We start from the raw sequence: 25,186 nt of genomic DNA, 5'->3' as shown, positions 1-25,186 counted from the left end.
ATGTCCCTGGCGGAACGGCGGCGGCGGGAGGAGGAGGAGGAAGAGGAGGGGGAAAGGGAAGCAGGGGATGGGGCCGGTGCGGGGGAGGAGGTGGTGCAGATCCGGCTGGGGGACAAGCGCTACCCGGTGTGCAAGAGGAAGCTGATCGAGCAGAGTGACTATTTCCGAGCGCTCTACCGCTCGGGAATGCGGGAGGCAGGGCAGGGGCAGGAGGAGCAGCTGCTGCGCGGGGGGCTGAGCGCCCTGGGGCTGGAGCTGGTGCTGGACTTCATCAACACGTCCTGCCTGGCCAGGCTGGAGCAGGAGGAGGGCGGCGATGAGGAGCCCCCTTTGCTGGAGGAGCTGGTGGAGGCCGCTTCCTACCTGCAGGTCACGCCCCTGCTCCGCCTGCTCCTGTCCCAGGTGAGGTTGGGCAACTGCTTCGAGCTGCACCGCCTGGCGCAGGTCTACGGCCTCCAGGACTTGCACGACGCCTGTCTAGACTTCATGGCCGCCCATTACCATCAGGTGCTGCGGAGGCCCGATGCCCGGCCACATCTGCTCCTGCCCCACACTCTCCAGCAGCAGCTGAAGGAGAGGCGGATGAGGGGCACCGCCACCCTCGTGGTCATCGGGGACTTCATGAGCGCCTCGTCTCCGGGCCTGCCCCCAGGCTGTCACCCTCAGGTGGAACCCCCCTGGTCTATGCTGAGGTATGATGAGGAGGCGCAGCGGTGGCTGCCCCTGGCCAACAACCTGCCCCCTGATCTGGTGAGCGTCCGAGGCTACGGGTCGGCGATGCTGGACAATTACCTGTTCATCGTCGGGGGTTACAGGATCACCAGCCAGGAGATTTCGGCTGCCCATTGTTACAACCCTTGCCTAAACGAATGGACTCAGCTGGCTTCAATGAACCAGAAGAGGTAACCCTTGCTCCCTGAAATACACCTGTGTCCATGTGTATTGTTGAACTAGATCCCGCTGGGTCCCACGGCGCTGGCTGGACTCGGTGTTACGGGACGTGGTTCAACCCCGTCTCTGTGTTAAGAGCCTCGCGCGTCCCTCGCATCCCGCGGTGGGAAGGACCGCGGTGCTTGGCCACCACTTGGCAGTGAGCCACTGGACGGGCTTTCCTAGCAACACTCATCGCACAGCAGCACAACACAGCCACCTCTCTCCTGTTCAGGGACCACCCTCAGGGAGCTGCCGTGGCAGGGGAATGATGAGGGAGACGGGGTTCATTGTTAAATGCTGTGGGAGACCACGAGCTGGGCGTCAGCAGAGGAAGACTGTGCTGTGACCTTCCACCGTGAGCGATCACTCACCTTGGTGTGAAATGGTGGTGGGCTCCCCACTTCTTTAAATTGCAGTATACAAGGATCTAGTGTCTCCAAACAGCTGGGTGGTAGTAAAAATTCTCTTAGAAATAACAAAGGTTTAAAAAAACCGACAACCCAAAGATAAAATTCCAGTCTTGCTTTCTTTGTGGTATATTTTAATTCCAGTTAAGTAAGTGACAAGATTTCCTGCTCTTAGTGGGAATATACTCTCTACCAGAGCTGGAGATGGCTGAAAAAATTTAGTTGGAGCAGTTATTCATTGGTTTGTACTTCCATAAAACTCAGAATGTTTTGTAGGCCTGCATTTCAGTTAAATATTCACCAGAAGAATGTCAGGAAGACTGTGAGAAATTTCTCACTTAGTGGGAATATTTGGAGCTGGGAATCATTTATCATTTTGACTGTTTTTCTTTTTTCCTTTATCTTTTTTAGTTGGTTATTTGACATTTATGTTTAAGTTAATATTCAGAAACACTTGTATAATTTGTATTGAAAGAGAAGTACAGAGCTAGCCTTGAGAAGGATCCAAGAAGAGAGGCCTTCTCCCCGGCCAGGGCTGTAGCTGCTCTACCTTAATCACGCTTTGGAGTTATAAATACAAAGTCTTTTACTTCACTGAAACAAAGTGGTTTTGTTGTCCAGTGTGAACTTCCGTCATGTTTCTGTTTTAGAAAAAATATTTTAAATTTTATCTTGTCTCTTGGAAAAAGAATTAGTAAGGAGACCAGAATTCACTGCAGAATGGAAATTCTTCATCCAGTAAACTGAAAGAAGAGACCCAAACCATTGGCATAAATGCTTTGTATCTGGGTAGTAAAACTGCAGGCTCTATTCAGCTTTTGCCACCTAAAGCCCCTCAAAACAAGGGTTTGACCTAAAATTAGGTCTTACTCGTTTCACCTTTTTTTCCCCATTTCCTGTACTGCGAGAACTTCACTGAAATAATCGCCTCCATAATCACTCACTGATCAAGTCATGAGGTTTTGGGTTGTGTCATGTGTATAACAGGAAAGATGTGTGAAGATTCTGCAGCACAGTTCTTGAAAAATACTTTTTCAAGGCCCTTTTTTCACCTTACAACCTGGGTATTCAAACTCTAGATCAGCCTTTTTTTCCTCCATGCTTTCCCTTTTTATTTCTGGGATCATTATACTTGAAATGATCACATGGATATTTTCTCCTAATATTACTATCTTCACCAACTTCATCTTCCAACCCAGGACAGGTGACAGCAAGGTGTTCCTTAGCACAGATCTTCACATTGGCAATTTACTTCAGAAAAGTAGCATGCCAATGGATATTTTTGGAATAATCCTAGTCCTGCATTTCATGGTACTTATTTCAGGCCAAAAAGAACTGAGAATTACTCCTGCCCTTAGACTGTAAAGTATCAGCAAGTGAGTATCTTGTTCCCTGAATAATTGGGGGAACTTTTTTTCATGGAAACTCAGCTGACTCCTTCACAAAACACGTTTTTGACTTCACCACCTTCATGGAGTCTCACCTCTACAGTTATTAATTATTATTTTTTTCTATCTGACATAATATTTCAGCTCCCTGAGGACCCACTTGACGTTTTGTGGCCAGAAGGCAGAAAGGGATGGTCTCTGCTGAAGGAGCCAAGAGCAGGAAGAGTTTGAATATGAGGGGTTTTGCATGAAACATCAAAAGTGCTACTGCCTGTCTGCCACACACATGTGGTGTAATTAGTTCTGCAGTTTGCCTGGCATTGTATTTTTAGTTTGTTGCTGTAGTAAAATAAGCAGGGCAGTTGCCCAGCCTGCTGCTTAGGAATTGCAGTCGTGTGACTGTCTGGCAAATGAATTTATGTCAGCCGATACAATTACATCCCGTGGATGACTTTTTTACATACCTTGAGGGAGGGTCCCAGTTTCCACTGAAGTTGGTTTGACTTCAGACAACTGTGTATCTGGATTTGTCCAAATGAGTGGCTACATATGTTGACCTCAAGGAAAGGCTGAGGAGTTGTGGAAATAGTTGTGCTAGTTTGCTGTTCATATAGGAATTCTCTGCCCCAAAAAACCTTTAAAAAAATTACATGATATTTTTATCTTTAACTATTTCCATTGTTGTGATATAGAATTCCAGGGTGCTGAAATTCTCCACACATGCTTAGATAAATAGTCCCAACTTACTTCTAAGTAGAAGACAAAAGCCATCAGATTTATCCTGAATGTTCAGCAGCCATTCTAGTTTAGATTATTAAGCTGTTAGCTTTTTTGCTAGGTGTAGAGGTCTTATTATTGTAGTTTCAAACTTGTTCACAATAGGTAACTCCTGTATATTATTCTTCTGATGCCCACAGGACCTTTAGGAAGTGTTATTCCCTATTTAACACAAGGGAGCTAAAATAATTTGCTCAGGCTCATATAGGAAGCCTGTGACTGAGCATGGAATTTCTCATCATCTGAGGGCTAAATCTAGTGCCACAAATTGTCCATAACAGCTCACAGTTTCTAGGTCTTTTCATTCTAGAGATATTTCTGTACTTGGAAGAGTGTCCTCAGAAAAATGACCTGAACTTTTTGATAGAAGAAACTTATTGTAAGTGTTGCCCAAGATCACTTATGGTTTTTGGGGTCAAGAAGGTAACAAAGTACATAGGGGAATGTTGGAAGTAATGTCCTTGAAAACTCTTCTATACTTTTTTCTTTTTAGTTTACACTATCAGTTGAAATTTGCTGTTTAAAAATAATATACTTGATAGGAGTTCTACTGCATGTGCCAGTTGCAGCTGTGTATTCCACTTTTGTTTTCCTTCAGAAGGTTCCTACTCATGGCAGGTAAATCTTCCAGGCTTGGAATACCCATGTAAGCCTCTGGCTGGAATTATACACATGCATGTGGAACATGATTTTTGTGAGCAATCTGTGCCTGAACTGCTGCCACTCTGAGAACTCTTAGAGTCATATAGATGAGGGGAATGCTAGCTGTTTATGAGACCTTCACTTTCCTCATTTTTTACTTCTTTTTCCCTCAAAATTCTTCTGTGTTAGAATCGTAGAATCATAGAATCATAGAATCAGCTGCGTTGGAAGGGACCTCTGAGATCATCAAGTTGAAAGAAAATAGACTTTTCAAAAATTATTAAGTTAGAAATATTCAGACCTTATTTATCACAAATTTATCACACACTTCCAAAGGTAAATATTGAATTCAATGTGCTCTGCAAACTTGTATAAGAAATTAAAAAAAAAAAGAAAAAAGAAAAAGTGATCATTGAAAAAATATAAAATGCTTTTGGAATTGCCTTCGTAACTGTGCTTTCATGATTCTTTGTTGTAAGCACTTTAGAAAAAAGAAGAAAAAGATCATATGATTTGTGAGAAATTTTAAGATTGAAGTTGATCACTTGGCAGGAGGAAACAATGTTAGTTAATTCAAGTCTCAAATTCTGCAGCAGGACCAAGGTTACCTTGCAAATACACGTCTAACTTGTTCTTAAAACCCTCCAGCAATGTAGATCCCAACCTCCTTCCTCCCATGTTTAGCCACCCCTCTGAACAGAAAGTCCTCCCTAGTATCCATGCTAACTCCTTTTTGTTGTTTACTAAAGGAGTAATATCTGCCAGTGAACAGAGAACATGCATCTGTCCTCTTTATAGGCACTGTCACAGGGGTCTCCTGCAGATACATCTATGGCTCTTAACACAATCCAGAATGATGTGGGAGTTTTGGCAAGTTATTGAGAGGTGTCTTGTATCCAGAAAGCCTCTTTCACCCCTGGATCCCTTGTGTTCGTGCGTTATATTCTTCTTCCTTTGTGCATGTAGTGCTTTGCATATTGAATGAAAAACCTATTTGGAACTTTGATAAAGCCCCACGGCTCATGCTTGCTCATGTTCCTGGGGTTCCATTCAGAGTAAATGGGGTCGTCAGAAGATACCTCATACCTTGTCTTGCCCCAACAAGAATGGACCCACTAGGCCTGGTGTTTTGAAAGTGCCTTTTCATCCTTTGGGTTTGGATAAACCACTGGTGCCAGTGGAGTTACATTGCAGTTGAATCTGATGGACCATTCAGCTCTGTTGTTTCCAAGCTGTAGTCCATGGAACAGTTGTTAGTTGTGGAGAGCTGGCTGGTTGCTCAGTGTTTGCTTTCCTTCTTTCCAGCTGCTCCAACACATTAAAAGAGTGTAAAAATGCACTAAATATTTCCTAATGTTCACTCTCCATAAAAACACCTGCTGTTACTGGCCTGGAAAGTGAATGACAGAAGTTTTAGTAACATATTGAGCCATTGTCCAAACTTTCATATAAAGTGTGCTGGTGGATACTTGCAGCTACTTTTGAGTAAAATGAACCTTATCTTTAATGAGTTCCATAAATCTGAGTTACTTCCACCGAATGTCATCTGTTTTAAGAAGTGTTGGAAGTGGTTAAATGACTGACACAAAAGTGTGTGGCCTCCTTTTAGAATATTTAAAGTTGAAAGTTGTGCTGTACCTGTTTCACCAGATAGTTTTCCCTGTGCTGCAAGAAACAATCCAGTGATGCAAAGGCCATCAACCAAAACCAGATAAATTGCTTCCATTCGGACAGAATAGCAAGGAGCTACAATTAGAGGGTAACTAGAGAAGCACATGTGAATTAGGAAACCTGGATTCTTTTAATGTTTGGACACTACACACTTGTTTAGTTAATTCTTGTCCTCAGTGGCAGAAACAACGTTTTAAAAGTGGCTAAAAAATCCTAGAATGGGGAAGTGCTATCTGTGTGTGCATTTTACAAAGCAACATTCTCCTTCATAGACACATAATTACAGAATTTCTAACATACTTTAGATTTCAAAGAATTACTTGGAAAATGTATTTACATTTTCTGGTTTTGTCCCTTTGTTAATTTGGGGATAGTTTTTTTCTATTCTAACTTTTAGGACAGATACATTGCTTTGAAAATCATAATGCTTTTCAAGTAATTATCCTCATTTCGTACCTACTTCTGATTACCATGGTATTCTGGATTCTCTAAAATGGAAAACATAATTGCTATAGAGAGAAGATGACCAGAATGACTTAATTGTAAATGTCAGGAAACAAAAAAAGAATAAAAACCAATTAATTCCTTCTAAGGAGCATTTTGGTTTCCAAAGCTATGTCAGGAAACAAAAAAAGAATAAAAACCAATTAATTCCTTCTAAGGAGCATTTTAGTTTCCAAAGCTATATCAGGATGAGAAGAACAAAATCATTCCATCTGGAAACAAATTCTTTTTCCAAATATATTTAATAAAAAGAAATTGCAGGGCAGTCTGCTGCTGGGCAGGGTTCATTTTGTCCAGACAAAACCCTGCAAAACTACTTAGCGGTAAGTTTTTGAGTCTTGGATTCATGCAGAGTGAAACTCCCTTTGCTGCTCAGCAGGCCAGTGCGAGTCTGAAACATCATTTCAGTTTTACAGACATAGCACAGTTCCCTGTTTGGCTTTATGCTGAGCTGGTGCACTCCAATGACTTATCTCAATTGGCTCAGGAGCAGAGAAGTAACAACCTTTCTAGGCAATGAGACTGGTTCTGAGGAGAGGAGGAGCTCATCTTTTATTAGCCCAGCTTCCATAGCTGGAAGGAATTGCTGACCATACAATGCTTCTGTCTTCAAGTCCTCAAAGTTCTTCCTGCAAACTTGCACCTTTATTATCCATGGACTATTTGTTTCTGTCTGTATCACCTTCAGAGTGTAAGATAGAAGGTTTCTTGTGCTTCAGTAATTAGAAAGTTGCCCTTTGCCATGTGTGAAATTTGAGAGCATAATGGAACAGAATGAGAAATAAATAGTTGCTCCTGGAGTCCAGTGTATTTTGTGCAGCTATGGCTAGAACATAATTTACAGATAGATCTTGCTTCAGTGGGATGGAGGATGTATTTAGTAGTTTAATGCTGAATAAGGTACAGGAGATTCACTCTTTCTTCCCTTTGCAGAATGTTATTCAATGTGTTCCACTTTAAATTGCTTTTTATTAGGGTTATTAAAGAGATTCTATAATACAGCCTAAGACAAGTATGCATTGTTAGGCATTCATCAAGTCTTGTTTGAAATTTCTGCAATTTTGACTAATATCCTTCACTGTGTGCACATGTGTCTCCCACGACATGTAATGCATTTTTCTCTACTAGGGGTACTTTACTAAAAGCCTAATAAAAATGAGACATCTACTGAGCACATTAGTTAACTAAACAGTTAGAGCTCAAACTGGCACTGACTGAAATACAAAATAAAATATTCATCAGTCTCAGCGTCAACATCAGTAACATCCAGAATGTCACTGGTTACAGCTCTAAGTAATTACAGTGTAATTACAGAATTTTGGCCTTGCACAGAAGAGTTCAGACGTTGCAAGTGATGGTGCAAGCTGTGAGTGATGATGAGTTGAAGCCTGGATAGGAAGCGCTTTCCCCTATATTTCTGTACATCTGTGTAACCTATTTCAATGCTGCAATCATTTCTTTCAGATCCAATTTTAAGCTTTTGGCTGTGAATGGAAAGCTCTATGCCATCGGTGGTCAATCCCTTTCCAACGTGGAGTGCTACAACCCGGAAAACGACTGGTGGAATTTCGTGGCGTCCATGCCAAACCCTCTTGCAGAATTCTCAGCTTGTGAATGCAAGGGCAAGATCTACGTTATCGGAGGATACACTACACGAGGTAGAAAGTTTGCTTTTACTACTTTTTTTTTTCTTTTTTTTTTTTTTACCTGATTGTTTCTAAGGCCCGGATAATTTTCTTCCGTGTCTCAGAAAGCTTTTGACCTGATGTAGAAAGCTGCGTAATGCTCATTAAAATATGTGGAAATAAATCACTGGTAGAAATTAATTGACAAATGAAAAAAAAAATAGCTCTGTTGTAGAGGAATCAGGTGTTTATATTTTTGTTCCAACATGGATCTGGGGCTGTATTTTGTGAGAGAACAAAGTGATGGATACTTCAGCACCCAGCTTAGCCCTCATTTTTTTTAGATTTTGATCACATAGTACAAAGAGAGGCCTCAACAGCTGTACTTTGTTTACTTTTTAAATACTTGATTTAGATTGACAGAAGGAGAAATGTGTAGAAAATATCTTCCTGCGTTCGTATTTCTCACATATTAACAGATGTCATGGTCTTTTCACTACAACATTTCAGTGTTTCACAGGCAAATTCAAGCTGTAGCTTAATAACTTGATATCATAATCTAAAAGTTAAGCAAGAACCAATATTTTTAACTTACTTCATTTCTATACCCTGTTTTCTGAGGACACTGTACAGAGGGAAGGATTTGAAGTTTCATTCTCTCCTGACAATTACTTTTCCTTTATCCAGTGGAAAAGCAAGTCACTTAAAAAGAGCTCCCATTTGCTTATTCCTTAAGCACAGAGTGCCATTCTGTGGGAGGAATACATTTTCTCAGAGCTTTAGAAGTCAGGTTTTTTTACTTGTCAAATTTTCAGTATTTACCAGGATTTCCTAAGTTTGAATTTGGCCTTTGCCCACTTCATCTGACCACAGTAGTTTTAAAGGTTTTCTTTCCAAATAGAGAATAAAATGAGAAGACAAATCAACTTTTACAGACAGAACAAGCTGTCCCTTCTAGTATCTGAGAAGATTTTAGCTCTGAATAATTTTAAAGCTTTTAAAAGACACGCTGCTGCTACTCATGATCCTTATGGTAATGAAAACCTTCAAACACATCTTGTCCAGTCCATTCTGACCCAGAATCTCTTGGCTTTGCTGAGGAAAATGAAGTCTATGGACATGCCTGTGTCCATACAGAGGGCCACGCTGTGGTATGTTCTGCAGTCCCAGTCCCAGTCATCCCCAGTAAAAGACCTGTTGGGGAATACTGTACTCCCTGATACCCAGCACTAGGTCTCAGAGATGTCTGGCACAAAACACATGCTGTGCTGAAAGGTCAGATCCCAAGGGAAAGATCCTTTAAGAAAAGAGAACAAGGAGAAAGGTTTGAAACAGGGTAATGGGGAAGACTTGTCTCTAGAGACCAGAGTTAGGGTTTTGTCGCTTTTATCTAGAGAAAAAAGAGGTAAGGAGATTTGGAATTACATGATTATGGGAGGACCAGCTTTTCACCTACACCCCCTGTACTTTGCAAGTTCCTTCTCTGATGTTTGTGCTGTTCTTTTGTGGGGCTGTCTACTCCTGGTGTCATGGAGGGGAAGATCAGCACGTTGCTAATGCAGATCCCATTCCCTTAAAATTCATTAACAAGGCATGTGCAGTCAGGATTGCTACCCTGTGTTGAGCTCCTTACTCAGTACTTAACTACCTGTAAGATGATAGTCATTTACCTGTTGCTTCTCCCATACCTCAGGGAATTGCTGCTGTCCTTCAGGCCTCTGTTTTTCCCTAGGTCTTTTACTAAAAGTCTTTTTCAGTGGAAACAGGATAGTAAAACAATATGAAGTTGTGAGTAATGGATAAGCAGCACACTTTGATCTTGGATTTAAACGTAAGCCTTTCGGGACAACAAATGCCTGTGCTTGTTATTAATAACTTCCTGAATAAGGGTCTAGAAGTAGTTTATCTGTGACACCTTGGCTTAGGACAGCTAGCAGACTTAGAAACCAGAATTGCCAGAGTTACACTGGGGATTTGCCTTCCAAATTATGCAGATGTCAGAGAGTGTTAAGGCCTAACTATCTGAGAGACACTGAGGTTTATTTGATGGTTTGCTATATTCAGTACATAAAACATATGCAGCAATTAATATTTTTTATATGTTACACAGTTTTTAGTATATTGTGATATTTCTGTATATACCTCAGCTTTGGTAGGTTTTGTGGGCTATTTTTTTAATTTGCATGGAGCTTTCTCCTGAGACCAAACTTTCCAAAATATGGGAGGATCTGGCATTTCCCACTGTAAATTATAATGACACTTGTTGACACTCTTTCCAGTTTGCAGCTCTCACTTGCAGACGTAGATCCTAACAGAAACTCCATGGCAGGCACTATAAAGTTCATGTTTTGTATTGTGGGTTTTGGTTTGGTTTTTTTTTTTCATTATCTCAGTGGATATAAAAGACCCAGGCTGTAGACTGAGCAAATGAGGGCCACGTTGCAATGGACTTCTCTTTCAAACACCCCCCTCTCAAATGATAGCACTTTTTACAGGGGAAGTTTACTGCTGTAGATAGTCATAGAAACTTAATTAGGATTTCCCCCTCCCCTTAATGAGTCAGAGAATGATATGTTTGTAGACAAAGGTCATCTATATGTAGAGCTTTGATCAACAATTTCATAGGACGTTGCTATGAAAATAATCAGAGAGCAGGCAAATGCTAGAGCAGCACCTCCCTAATGCCACTAATGCACTTCATTCATGGCAATCCAGTTACATTTCTGGCTATTTATACCTGTGCCCTTACATAACTTGTCAGTATGTCACTGTCTGCTCTTCCCTTTGGGAGTTCATCTGGAAATTGTCATGCAGGATAGACTTGTAACATGGAGCAGATTTTATTAAAAGACCAGTCTGGACTCTGCAAACCTGTTGCCGCTTGTCACTTGAGTTTGGATTTAAGCTCAGGTCTACAGAGACTAAAACTGAATTTATTAGCTAATGAGTCCTGTGTGTTGTGTGATAATTTAGTGAAGCCTTGAACACAGCCAACATCTTCACTGACTGTAAATCAGGATGGTATTGTAACGATTTTGTAGAATAACCCCATAGCAAACACATGCACACACCGAGTTGTAACTGAAGTGTGGAGATGACTTCAGCTTCTTTCTGAGCCTCTGTCTGATGCTGGAGCACAGAGTTCATGGTTCCTGGATGATTTTGACAATGTGTGTTTCTCTCTTTATAAGGTGCCCTTAGGTCATTCATGCCACTTGCTCAAATGTAAGCAGTTTTATGAATTTTATTCCATAAATTTCGATTTATGGAATGAATGGAGAGTACTGAAGTTAAACTTGGGTGATAAATCAGCACTTGACAGCCATTAATGAAGCATACTGTCTTCATGATAATTTGATTCATCTGTGACCACTGCTGGAGAGGAGAATATTGCTCCATTTCCCTTTTCATAAAAAAATTTAACGTATCAATCAGAGAGAAAATAAAAAGTGTAAGTTAGAAGGTAGGGATTATTCTGCTAAAGTGTGCATCCCCAGGCAATTTCCAACATGGAATGTGCCAGAAGTAGCATAATTTTTCCCTTCTGCAAAGGAACAGAATGTTCAAACTTTCTTGTCAGGGACAAAGAGTTGCAGTTCCCAATGATCAGTATTTCTTCCCTATTTTGCCATACTTTTGCACTGTAATATGTTATCTGTAATAAAGGCTGATGCAGTTTGTGGGGAGGAATAACCTTCCTCCGTGACTACCTTCCGATGCAATTATTTATTTGTGAATGTCTCCTCTCTGTTTCAGACAGGAATATGAACATTTTGCAGTACTGTCCCACTTCTGATTCCTGGACCAACTTTGAACTCTGTGATGTCCATGTTCGCAAGCAGCAGATGCTCTCTGTTGAAGAAACTATATATCTGGTAGGGGGTTGTATTCTTGAGCTTGGACCAAACCAGAGATCCAGCCAAAGTGAGGACGTGTTGACTGTGCAGTCTTACAACATTGCTACCAAAGAATGGCTCTACCTCAATGAGAACTCATCAAAATCGGGTCTTAACTTGACTTGCACTCTCCACAATGATGGAGTCTACATATTGAACAGGAATATCACTCTATCTACGGGCTTGGAGCACCGTGCTTTTCTGAAGTATAATATATTTACGGACAGTTGGGAGTCTCTAGGACGCTTTCCAGCCTTTGGACAAAACATACTGATTTGTTCAATGTATTTGCCTGATAGGCGAGAAGTGTAACAACATCAGGTTTTTCTTTTCAGTTCATTAATCATTCTTTGAAGAAATATTATTCCCCTGAATAATTCCATTTTCAGAGTGCAATGTGGTTGCATAATGTAGGCATAAAATACCAATTCTGTTCTTCAAAAAGGTTGCAATTGGATATTGAGAGAAATGCTTCTGGAAACAGTTTCAAGATTTCAGTTTAAAAGTTTTACTGGTTTGGATTAAAATTTCACCAGGTACTATTTACAATTTAAACATAAAATTATTGTGTTGGTAGCTGATACCAGAATTCCAAAGGCAAAACCGATCAGTCTAGTTTTAGTCTTCATCTTAATAGACAGTGCAGAACATGAGCAAGAAGTGTATATTTTAAAAGCGGAAATAATTCAATAAAGTAAATAATAAGTGTAATCAAAATCAGTGGGAATTATTTCTTTTAAAATACCCTTTTTACACAAGCTGCGTTCTGTCAAATGCGCAATGTTTGAAATTGTTTATACTGCCACATTTTTATATCTTCTGCGGTAACAAGTGAGATTCTCAAAGGTGCTGGCAACTGGGGTCCTACAAAGAAGTAAGAACTTCCTCTGAATTATTTGTAATGAAATACTTTGCCAGGGACTGGAAGGAATGGCCTAGAGGCTCAGAGTTGCTGGTTGGATAGTGGATGCTCCTTTAATGTAAGTTGGCAGCATTTATTGCTACCATTAAGGTACAGGGGAAAAGGCTGTAAATTCAAATGGTGAAGTCAGCTCTTCTTATAAAGGTTTTATGTTTTAGTTACCTTGTTGTGTTCTGTAGTACTGAGTGTTAAAGATCAAATTATGGTTGGCAACAAGCTGCATGTTACAAAAATGTACAAGGGCATGTGCAGTGATGATTCAGCACCAGGTGTATCCTGCTTGGTGACAATGACCTGGGACACCCATCACTTCGTGTGGAAGGGTTGGTTGGTGTATGTGACTTTCTGACAATATCCCCCAAAGCAGGTTCACCTGAATGTTGTCTCTTATCTGTGTCACCAGGAGCTTGTTAGAGGTTACCTCAAGTTTGCCATGCTTGTTAGTCTCTGTAACTGGAGCTGGTCTATAACCGTGAGCTGATTGCTCTGCATACTCCTTTGTGAGGATTTAGGAAGCTCCCACAAAGTTACCCTCTGGGAGCTTCACCCAGTTCCTGCCTATTGCCTGAGAGAATTACAGTCATGACTGGCCCATTTTCTTTTTGTAGCTGAGAAGTGCCTAAGTGTCTTCTGAAGGTGCCTACCCAGGTATGGAATGCGTGTCCCACAACAAGGAAAGGAAAAGGTCTGGGTCGCCACGGCAAGAGCTAACCTTGTTGGACATGTGCTGAACACATTGCAGGGAAGCTGGTTCAGCTCCAGCTGTTTGTCCACATGATCAGATGATATTTAATGGACCTGAACATGTTTCTAATGTGTGGAGATATCTTTTTTATTTCTTCATTGGCATTCAGGTATCCGCGGAGGAGGTGGCACCAATGGTGGTAGTACAGTGGACCTTGGTTCTCTCAAGGTCCTTTTGACTCCCTGCTTTTCCAGGGTTTTGAATGAAATCAGTGCTGGGTGAAAGTGCTCTCAGTCTTAAAGTGCCTTGCCAATCACCGCTGACACATTAATTCTGGTGCTTCCAATCACCCATAGCAACCCAAACAGAACATCCCAGAAAGCTTGTCCAGAATGAGGTATTTGTGTTTGAACATTTTTAGAATGCAAGTAAACATGACACAAGGTATTTTGGGTGTCTAAGATTTACCTTTTGGGTGGAACTTTTGCAGCCTCGTGGAGGACGTTATGCTCCAGCCCAGACTAGTACCCTCCATTGGATGTATGCATGGCTTTAATTAGCTAAGTCCATATCAGTGTGTTAAGTTTTATTTCCTTTTAAAACAATGCATTGAGCAGCTGCTGTGTTTTGACAGCAGTATCAGACCAAACAGTTGCTCTTCTGCAATGAAGAAATACAGCAACTTTCATAAGATTCTTCTTTTGGAACTGTTTTAGAATAAATATAAACAGTTTGCTGTTGTCTGCTGATGAATTGTCTCAATCACATTATGTTGCTTACTTTTCCCTCATTTCTTTTCAGTTCCAGATTCAGTACCCTACAGTCAACTGTGACCAATATTGGTGGAGGGAATCACATCTGAGTTGTGGATTCTCTTTCCTAGCAAATTAATTGAGAAAACCCACTGGTCCCAGATTTGCAGTGTGCTGTCAAGTCCTTTCAAACACAGTAATTTCTTAGTGCAGTCATAATTCCAAAAACTGTGACATCATCTTTTAGGTGTGATTACTCTTGTTCAGAAGGGACCTTTCCACACTCTGTTTATCTTGTTGGTTTCAACTTCCAGGTGGTCAAGTGACCACCTTGAAAAGCTGGAAAACCTGCTCAAATGCAGAAGACAAAGATGTCTCCAACTGTAAATACAGTCAGACCCTTTTATCAGTCCATGGTGCAATGTCCTATACTGACATCTAACAGTACTGCAATCACAAATCAAAACTGGTGTTGAATTTAGTGGTAGCACCAGGCTGTAATAATCTAAATACACTGCATTACCACAGGCTGAAATAAATACAGCATTTTTAAACAAATTCATTACATAAAAGTATGCAATGTGTGTGGCCCTGTACCTCAGGAAAGAAACCAAGCACTGCATGACTCTCATGCCCTGTTCATTTTCTTTCTATCACGTATATATTTCACATAGGGCCATGCTGGGCAGCTTCTGCCCTTTGGGGCAAGGAAAACAGTTTGAGAGACATTAATAGAGAATAATAAAAAAACCTGTTTTTTAACCAACGGAAATGTTGTTCAGTGATTGATTCACTGTATTCTCCTTTCTCTGGTGGTGGGAGGAAAAAGGCCCTTAAATTAAGGAGTAGACCAAGAGGCCTTGCAGTCTGGTCAACTGGAAATTCCTGTGTTCTGATGTTGCTTCTAACTTACTATGTGGGCTTGGAGACATCAGTCCAGCTCCTTGCATCTTCATCTCCAAGTGTAACACATGAGTAGGAATGTTCATCTTGTGGGAACACAGGTTGTCTGGTGTAGTAGGTGTGTAATGTCTGAAAGGCATCTTGAGCATGTGAAGAAGTACATATGTTCTCATTGTTGTAACTGTTTCCTTGGTTGTTCAAACTGCTCGGTAATAAGTGATAGGACAGAAGGTATCTAGTAATCTCATTGTGATCTCTGCTTTATTTTGAACTAATGGCTATTTCCAGTCTCTTTTTTTTTTCTTTCTTTTTTTTTTTTTTGGTTACCCAATAGTCTGTAGTTCATCTAAGTTTCCTGGTTTTGGTGTTCTCAAGTCTGTATCCAAATTCAAAACCGCTGCTTTCCTGCTGTGTCTGGGTTATCCAGTGCTTGCATATCCACTATTTATCTTCTCTGTCTCATGGACTGATTCCCCTTGATACTGACCAGCAAAAGCTGACTATGGTAGAAGATGATCCCAAGTTGAAAGAAAGAACAACAGCTTCCAAAGTCCCGAGGGAGGAGTTAATGGAAAACTCTGGGAACTTAGTCCCTTCTCATAAAACAGAGAAGCATTTAAGAAGGTTGCTCACATCAAGGCTAAGAGAGAGCATAAAAGTTTCTTCCTTTCCGGGAATGGTTTGTGGCTTTCGACATGAAATAAGAGTTGTGTGGGGCTTAACTTTAATCTCCCTGGCTGGTTTCCATAGGTTTCCTTTTCTGCCCTGTCGGCTGACCTTTCTTGGGCTTAATATCTGTGTTTTCCATTCTTTGAGGATTTTGCCTTTCTACATCGATGTCCAGCCCATTTTGCTGAAATCGTATGGTAGCAGTTTGTTGGTCTTTTCTGTTCATTACTCTGCTTTTCACACTCATCTGTGACTGCTAATCACCACGAGGTAAAAGCAAAGTAGTTTGTAATTCAGGTGGAACCTCTTCATTTATTCAGTATTGGGCATTTGGAAGAGGAATATGCAAAGCTACAAATGTTTTGTTTCGTTTAATCCTCATTTTAGAGAGAAATGGTGCTACAGACACTCAAGTTGTGGCAATTGATCTGCATCAGTAATGTGATAGAGAACAGAAGGCACAGAGCATAATGACATTTAGCACATAAAATGCTCAAAGCCTCACACAAGCTTATTCCTCATCCCTATCATCCCTGTAAAGTGAGATAGATTCTGTAAATGGTGTTAACAGAGGCAATCCTTGGAATATCTGTCAGGAAGATGAATGAATTTATAGATGCTTACAGAGAACCCTCCTCAAAGTGCAGAAACGGGCAGCATTTGTGGTGTTACATTGATTTTGCACTTACAGTAATGACCAAAGGGTGGCTCCCCATCCCCACGGTAAGGCTTAGGAACCAGAACTGATCTCCAAGACACAGAAAGTCTAAACATCTTTCCCTACAACACTGACAACTGCCGTTTTCAGAGTATGTTTTCTAACTAATTAACGTAATCAAACTCAGTGTAACCTCTGGGGGTTTTTTCCTCAGAAGGAGAGTGGAGTTTGGAAGAGGTGTCTGGATTTTGTGAACTAATGGAGATAATGCATTCACAGATTCAAAATTGCTATCCCAATAATATATGCTATATTTTCCTAAAATTATTATTTTAGGAAAATAAACATACGCTGTTATGTCCCATGAATATCAGCATTTTCTAAAGTAAGTTTCAGTTTCTTTATGGCAATTAGAAGAGTGAAACATGTTTTGTTTCTGAAATACAAACTGTCTCATAAATGAGTAGGAACCCTTACAATTACTGTCTTTTTCTAGTGACAGATTAGACAGGGTCCATTTTTAGAGGATCCAGTTTTATGATGTGCTGCACACCTTCAACTCATATGTGCTTCAATAGGAGAGAAAGACGTTCAGCACCTGAGCAAAGATATTTCCTATTTGTTGTTACTTATACCATTCTTTGAGATTGAGTAGTGAATAAAAACTCTCTGAACGCCATTTTTCAGTTGAAATTTATGATTATTTGCTCTAATGTTCCTTTTCCACTCTCTGATATTTTCCAGATGTATTAAAGGGTGTGTCTTGCGATAAGACACCCTTTTAAAATAATTTTTAAAAATTAAAGTATTTGACTCTTTTACCTGTGAAGATTTTACCCAGACTTAGTGCTGCCATTTTTCTGCCAAAATGCTGCCCTACCGCTGCCCCACATTTGCCCTGATCCTTGGATTATCGTCCATGAGCACCCCAAACTGGTAGCACTTTCGGATGAGGCTAAACTGATCACACAATAGCTTATGTTGTACTGAAAATCCCAAATTCCTTTCCCAGGGCAATCCCTTAATGCACTAGTTCTTCAGTACAGTAATTCAGCTTTGACTTGTGAGATACTGTCAGTCCACAGATCACTGCAGGTTTCTGATGCAAGTGTCAACCTCATCCATGCTGGAAGCTGCCTGTCTCTTTTGGAGTTATACCCAACCCTCCTCGTTCAACATTCCCATGAACAAGTGTAAGTCAATAATGAAGACTCTTACTGTAGGGAATTCCTGGAACTGTTACAATTCAAAATTAAAATTTACTGCTATGTAGGTTTGATCTTCTCATTCCTCCCCTTAGAGATGAAGTTATTCGAGGGTACACGTCTTCTGTGTGCTTTTTCCTCAGATGTTTTCCAAGGAGATATATTTTTTTTCCCTCCATTCACTTCCTCTAGTTAGAAAAACCTAAAATCCTCTTTCCAAGAATTTTCCTAATTTTAAGTTCTTGCATCTTCAAAATTACTTAGTCTATAAACTTTCTGGTTTGCTTTTATTAGTCATGCTTTGAAAAATTGTTTTGTAGAGTTTTGAGTACTTCCTTGTACTTAGTATTGACAATATAAGGGATTTACACAGTGTAAGGGTAGGGAAGTCTTATCTGTAGCTCTTCAAGGACGTGACTTCAGCTATGCAAGGTTTGAAATATAAAAAGTGGCATTACTTAGTTTCCTTTGGAACTTAGACTAATTTACAGATTTACTAATTTTAATTATTTACTAATTCCAAGATTTACACCACTCACTGAGGTTAAAACACTTGTAAGTGAACAGAGATTTGGGAGGTGATGTTACAAGGGCTCTGTTTTCATCTTTGGATATTGTTAATACAATTTACTTTTCCTACTAGGGCTATCGTATGTATCTGGTATCACACTGTATGCCTTTTTAATTGGTTGTAAGGGAAATTTTGCCCTTTTACAGGTAGGGCCTTGGTTTACTGTGAAGACCAGAACTGTGTCATTTGAGAACATGTATTTTGCAGCTGTAAATTATTGATTGATGATAATTGCTCTGAAGCCCTTAAAAACATGATTTTGGGTGATAGGGGTGGAGATAAAGTCAGGAAACAGATGCTTTGGGTTAGAGTGATTCTCTAACCTCCAGGCATAAGTTATTTTCAAATGCAGAAGCAGCAGAAGAGGTTTGAAATGGTTTTAAAATAACAGCTCCTTTCCCCCTCTTCTCATCTCTTCCACTGCAACTCAAACCCTTTCAGCTGCAGTAGTTTGTGGCGAGGCATCTGTGTGTTTGGAAGAGAATGTTGGTGGTGAGGTATAGGAATGCACTGCTTGGGCAGGTGATCCCTTATCAGAACTGCTACTTGGCAGAGCAAGGAACCTTCCTGCAGCTTTTCTGGATGAGTTTCTGACTGACATTTATGACTCTTTAATGACATGTTATCTGGTAACGTATGTCTAATGATAGGTGAGGCAGGGAGAGAAGCCACAGAAGCCTCATTGTGTACCTGATAGAAAATGCACAATAGCCTTGTAGAAAAACTTTCGGGTTTTTTTAGGAGCATGATCCAAAGCTTTTTAATGTTAATAAAGAGAACCAGCTTTGAATTAGGCACATATTTCAGGGAATTAGATAATTCTGAAAGAATCCAAAGGGATGTCAACTGGCTGATGAAAGAAGAGGCATAGACTTGGAAGACCTCGTTGCTGTATGATCTCTGATATGCCCCATCTGTGGGGTTTGAATTTCAATGTGAAGTTGTCCATCTCTCTTAACACAAGTCTTTCAAATATACTGGCTTTAAAATAGTCAGGAGAATGACAAATATCCTAAGCATATTTGGGGAGAAGGTGAACATCTCTGCAATTATGTTGCTGGGGAGTCACTGAGAAAACAATTGTTGATACTTCATGACTCTGCACATCAAAGTACTTGCTACACTTCCTTGTTCCAAGAAATATGGTGTGTGAAATTGAAATATTTCACTTTAGATCGCAGTGCTGGGAGATTTTTATTGGTTTGCTTACACAATATCCCCTCAAAAAACCCCGAAATAATCTTGTATTTGGCATTTGAATCCTTCTCTCACGTGCTATAATAATGCCACTGCCAACAAAATGGCCTGAGTATGGTCATGTGGAACAGACAGACATCATTCCTGTTTTACACTGTCAAAATATACAAATACAAAAGATTTGTTTGTACAAGGGTTGGAACTTTGGCTGATATTCCATGCAACAGCTCCAGGAACTTTTTGAAAGCAAACCACCTCAGGGCTACACCTTTATAGGAGAGATAAGGGTGTGTCCCAAGTAGTGATTTGAAATCCTTGAGGAAGAGGATAGACTTAAACCCAAATCTCCTATGCCTTGGCAAGTCTCCCAGTTAGCCTAGTCCCTTCTCTCTTCAGTTTGTGTGGGTAACTATTTTTGATTATTTGCTTAAGTAAAACCCCCACATTTTGTCAGGCTTTAAAAGGGATAAACAAACTGGTTTTTTTTACAGAAAATAAAATATTTTCACCCACATTTCTACATACAACACACCCAAATCAGGGTGTTCAAGCTTGCAGGTACTATGTATTATTTCCCTGTTTTTTTCTTTAAATCTCTTTCAGCTACTAAAATATTCAAATGAACATTGTTCGTGCTGTGTCCTCTGAGTAAAACAGCTCATGAAACAGGAGTGTCTCTCTGTCCATCCAACCTGGAATCACTGTACCTATCTGTGGGGAATTGGGCATGGGCTTTGCTGGCCCAGTGTTTTCATTAGGGCAGTTGGTCAGAGTGGGTTGGGCCAGCTGTTCAAGACTAGTTGTAAAGTCTGACAGAGCAGGGATAGTTGATCACCGTGGCCATAATGCCCCTACAACATCCCCTTTCCAAGCAACATAATTTAATAGTAATTCTGAAATTGTTTCCTTCTGAATTTTTGTTGATCCAAACACCCTCAAATCAGAGATTTTCTTCTGCCAGCTGCATTGCATAAAAAGTTCCACTCTCTATGTGGCCCCTGAAGTCCAAAGTAAACACACAGGAACATAAACTCGTTCACCCCTTCTGGGCCCAGAACTCAGCAGACTCCTCACCCCTCCAGTGGTCAATAGAATTCAAAAATGTAAAAACAAAAGCAAATACTTCCATCCCACTTGGTATCATAGACCCTAAGTCACTGGCAGCCAGAAAAATCACTTATTTTCTGCCAGGCCTTCTTTGCCAGAGGTAGGCTTTACTTGGGAACAGTCTCCCTTGGCTTCAGGCTCAGTTAGTCACCATAAATAGCTGGATACTCAACCTGTCAAGCTCTTCTCTGCCAGTCTAACACCTACTTCCTTCAGGTGCCACAGGGTGGGACATATTAGGAACTCAGCAGCCCATTAATTCTTTCCTGGTTTCTGTGGGAGGTCTTAACAGAAGTTCAAGATTTTCTTCAGAGGCAGAACATTTGGGATTTGAATTCCACTCTCTGTAGCAAGCATGGACCATATATATTAATACCAAAATCTACCAGTTTTTTTATCAGGATTAAAATGCACTTTTACTTTAAAAGTGAATGAAGGCAATGGCCAGGAAAATATTCTGGTGCAATGAAAAAGTGAATTAAGGTACAGAGTACACCGTAATTTCACTGTTCACAGATATGTACAGCAGTGGTAACTCAGCAGACACAGACACAGGAAAAAGGGACAAAGGTTTTTCAGCATGGCCTGCAATGCCTTAAGCATTGGGGCGTTAAATTTTGGGCACTTCAAAATGGACTTTGATGTTTCGAAAGTTCAGCGCTTAGGTGCTTTCTGAAATGTTTCTAATTTTTAGGCATCTAAAAGTTATAGTCAATCACTGAGCCATTTCTGTAAATTTTACTAAGCAGCTTTTTATATCTTCCTCTTTTGAATCCTTTGCAACTTTGAAAGCACTGTTTGCTCAATGGAACAGATTAATTTGGGTAGCTTCCCTCAAGCTATGTTATCTGGACAGAAATAGTGAGGCACTTGCCTCACTTCCAGTGTGGAAGTGCAGTTCTTCCAGTTCAAATCTCCAGTTTTTGTGCAATGTATTCCAGATAAGAGATTGCAAAATATATTTTATTTATGCTGTCCATTAAAAGCTGTTGAACAGTGATCAGCAAACAGGAATTGTGTGACGCAGGAGAACCACTCAGTGTTGGTTTGCTTACGCATGAAGCAAAGCAGCAGTGAGGAAGTACATGTTCAAAGGAAGAGACAGAGAAACAGAACTACGTGGAAATAAAGTATTTTTATTTGCACAACAAAGGGATAATCAGAGCCTTGGTTTGGGATGCACACAACTTTTGTACAGGTGTCTTGTCTATCACCCGTGCAACTTCTTTACTTCCTTTAAGCCAGAGTTTGTTTTATCCAATGCTGAGAGATGTCTTCTCTTTTTGCAGCCTTCCATTTCCTCTCTCATCTCATGTGTTTCCTGTGACCAGGAAGTCCCTTGTTGTAGATGATTTGGGGAAAAGGGAGCAGCCTTGCACATCTATCTGTCCATTATTTTCTGACAGCAGTAGTTGTTAGGGAATATTTAGGACCCAAAGTTCTTTACTGAGCCTTTTACAATATTCACTTAAAACTGCCTTTCCACTGGAAGGAATAATGTATTAATTTGTGACTCAAATCTCAGAACAAATACCAGTTTTGATGTTATGTTGTGACACTGATGGAATCCCAGAACAGCCAACAACCGTGAAAATTATTTAGTTGAAAGTTTGCTACAAAGACCTGGCAGGGTAGTAGGATATTGCAGAGTACTTTTCTGGTGACCTCAGAAAAAACACTTCCCAGGTCTCCATGGTTTGCAGGTGAACTATAGGAATAAAAAGCCAGTGGGGAAACAGAAGTTTCAGGCTGAAACTACTGCTCTGCACCACAGAGTGGATTTTTAAAGCAGTAAGAGGTGGCTGGGTAGGGGAGGCAAAGATGTATTTCCTTTCCTGTAACCCTGTAAGTGTTTCACAGTGGACTTGTTCCAGGTAGTTGATAGTTTAATCTGTTTGGGGGTTAAATGGGTTGTGTAGCATTCAGAGGTTTTTGTTAGGAAGAAATGTTACTCAGCAGGCTCAGATGGGATTTAATGTGGGATGGGAACAGCAGGCTCAGATGGGAACAGCCCAGTGAAGTCAGGAGTGAAAGCTCCCTTTTTTGCATGTGTTTGAACCAGCTCTGTCTGATACTTTTGTGTCAGAGTCTGTGATACTTTCACCTGACCATCTGGTGAGAACCTGTGGGGACATTGTGGTTCCATTGCATTTAGCCTGTGTACGTGTGCAAATGAATCTGTGTACACGTTCATCCAGGCCCTTGCTCCAAAAATCTTTCTTCCACTGTTATCTCTGCAAAGCTTTTCCTTCAACTCTAAGGGAAGTTTAATCTAAAAGAGATTTGTTTCCAGATTATCTCACTCACCTGAGAGATTTTGAGTGCCTAATTACAAATTTAACACTCCCAGCATATCAGAACACAAAGTTAAAAGTATCTTAACATTTGAAATGTAAAAACTTAATCATTCTCAAGTCTTATATGGGTCTACACCCTAGGTAAGAGGCATTTATTGACTTCTTAGCGATCTACATACTCTGTCCCAGACAAATTTACAATCCCAAATGTGGTTTTGACACAAACTCCCATTTGTTATATGCTATAAAAATGTCATCCTTTGCGTCGTTTAAGAACGTTTCCAAAAGTAAACTCATACACCTAGGATAAAACCAATGCACTTATTCCACAGTTTTAGTGCTTTTGAGAAACATACCATGCATTCTATAAACATTTATCATATATTTCCTTTAGTAAATATTTAAGTAGCTATCTATCCTATTCCAACACAGATGTAGACTTCCCCACGACTGGGGGAAGAAGGTGTTGCTACAATAAGTGCTATACCAAGTGCACAACCTGCTTTTGCAATAGCAGTACATCTGCTATCTAGAATAAATACATGGTTTTGACTCTGTAAAAAAAGATTATTTGTATGAACTGAAAAGCTTCAATGAGTGGAGGCTTATTATAATTGTACCTTTATGCAGCCCTTGATCATGATGGAAATCTTTTTTTTAGGCAGTAATAATTCCCTGCTTAAGGAGAGAGCTGACTGCACTAAAACACACCAGTGGGATTGGAAGGGCCAGAGTTGCTGAACAATGTATGATCCGGATTCTCAAATCCCCTGTTTCCAGGGCAATACATTTCTGGCATTTTTGACATTTGTTTTAGCAGCATTGCGAGGTTTCCTGGGTTTGACTTTATGTCTGTTCTCCCTGTCCTTTGCTTCCATTTCATCTCATATATGTAAATCTAGGACTCTGATTTTCCTCAACTCAGGATACATGTATTGCATGAAACATGTTTATTGCTGGACTGTACAGCCTTCAAAGGAAATTCAGTGAAGGTCAGTTCTTGCTAGCTGTGGAAGTTGGGAGATGGACTTTGCTTTCCTCTTCTAGTCAAAATATTCCAGAGACTAGAGATTCCTTACAAAAATACGGTGGGTTTGCCTGCAGTTTTATCATGATGTCATTATAGGCTTGCAGTAACAGCACTCCAGTAAGACACAATAATAACACACATAGGCATGGTCACACTCTGTTTAACTTTTCAGTTTATTCTGCTTTGGCCTCCAGCACTGCTTCTGTCTGATGCTGTATGATTTGAAAGCATTCCCAACAGGCAAGAGCAAAGCCCCAGGCTCTGGCATCTCTGACGCTCCCTGTTCCCTTGCTGGCAGAGCCTCTTTAATGTGAAGCTAATCACTTTCTTTTGAACTGTTTATGACAACAAATTGGATGTGAAATAATAAACATTGGCAGCTCTTTTCAATATTAAAGGTATCCCAGAGCTGACACGAGGCCCTATCAGTTTCTTGAAGACAGACTTTTCTGTGTAGCCTTTTAAAGCAATTTTTCTGCGAGTGAGCATATTAGGAAATTCTCCTTGCAATCTTCCAGGGCTCTCTGGCTCTTTTATGCATTAAAGGGCATGAGAAGCTTTGTTTTATTTTTTTTTTTCATTTAGAAAAACTTTCAAAAAAGATAAAAATACCACCACTTTAATTATTTGATGTCTAGTTAACTGAGGCAGCACAGGAAAAGGATCTACACTTTCAATATTGCTTCAACTTTGAAAGTGATTATTTCTTTCCATTTCCTTCCCTGATAGTTTCAGAAGTTTGCTCTTAGCTCACCCCCACACAAACCCACTTGATACAGTATGAAGAGCACTATCAGTGCCTAATGAATATAAACAAAATGATGTTATTTTTTCAAGGTTGAAATTTGGATTCTTAAATAGCTCAAAGAGCTTGTCTGCACCACTACTCTGTGGTGCTTAAACAGCTGGAGAATGGGTTAATTCCAGGTTATTTCTTCCTTTTGCCTCCTAACTCATGTTTTCACAGTTTCCTCATGAAGATGATAATTGGAAGAAGTTACTGTGAACATCTCCTGCCACCACTACGTTGCAGTGAAGCTGTGATATTGTTTGGCAGAATTAAACTTTTGGTGTGTAAGCAAACATCTTAAAGCAGGCAAATATTGTCTCACAAGGGGGATTTGAGTTGGCTGAAGATTATGTTAAATATCAATTTTGGAAATGGGCCCTATATTTTGATCTCCTTCTTACTGCATGTGGAATTAATTTTTTTTCCCTCACTGTAATTTTTAAAACACATTTTAAATCATTCCCAAATCCAGATAATACAAGAGCATTTACAATAACTGTACAAACAGTGTATCCTGCAATAACTGGTATAGGATCTTTAACCTTGAGTTCTAAAGT

At 40.2% G+C, this 25,186-nt stretch overlaps 1 protein-coding gene across 1 annotated transcript; it reads left to right on the top strand.

Annotated features, from left to right (window-relative positions):
• KLHL42 (kelch like family member 42) lies at positions 1 to 12,550 on the top strand. The gene is made up of 3 exons (XM_032687820.1): positions 1 to 902; positions 7,787 to 7,980; positions 11,704 to 12,550. Exons 1-3 carry the CDS (start codon positions 1 to 3, stop codon positions 12,153 to 12,155), a joined length of 1,548 nt encoding a protein of 515 aa, XP_032543711.1. The 3' UTR covers positions 12,156 to 12,550.
• The last annotated feature ends 12,636 nt before the right edge of the window (positions 12,551 to 25,186 follow it).

The sequence above is a fragment of the Chiroxiphia lanceolata genome, chromosome 5 (genome assembly GCF_009829145.1).
Source record: "Chiroxiphia lanceolata isolate bChiLan1 chromosome 5, bChiLan1.pri, whole genome shotgun sequence".
NCBI classification, from domain to species: domain Eukaryota; kingdom Metazoa; phylum Chordata; class Aves; order Passeriformes; family Pipridae; genus Chiroxiphia; species Chiroxiphia lanceolata.
Note: the sequence above shows the minus strand (reverse complement) of the source record. Positions and strands in the feature narration are given on the sequence as shown.

Coding starts and splice junctions, on each gene's coding strand:
- KLHL42 (XM_032687820.1), top strand. CDS start 1: ATGTCCCTGGCGGAACGGCGGCGGCGGGAGGAGGAGGAGGAAGAGGAG. Junction 903..7,786: donor GCTTCAATGAACCAGAAGAG/GTAACCCTTGCT, acceptor CATTTCTTTCAG/ATCCAATTTTAAGCTTTTGG. Junction 7,981..11,703: donor CGGAGGATACACTACACGAG/GTAGAAAGTTTG, acceptor TCTCTGTTTCAG/ACAGGAATATGAACATTTTG.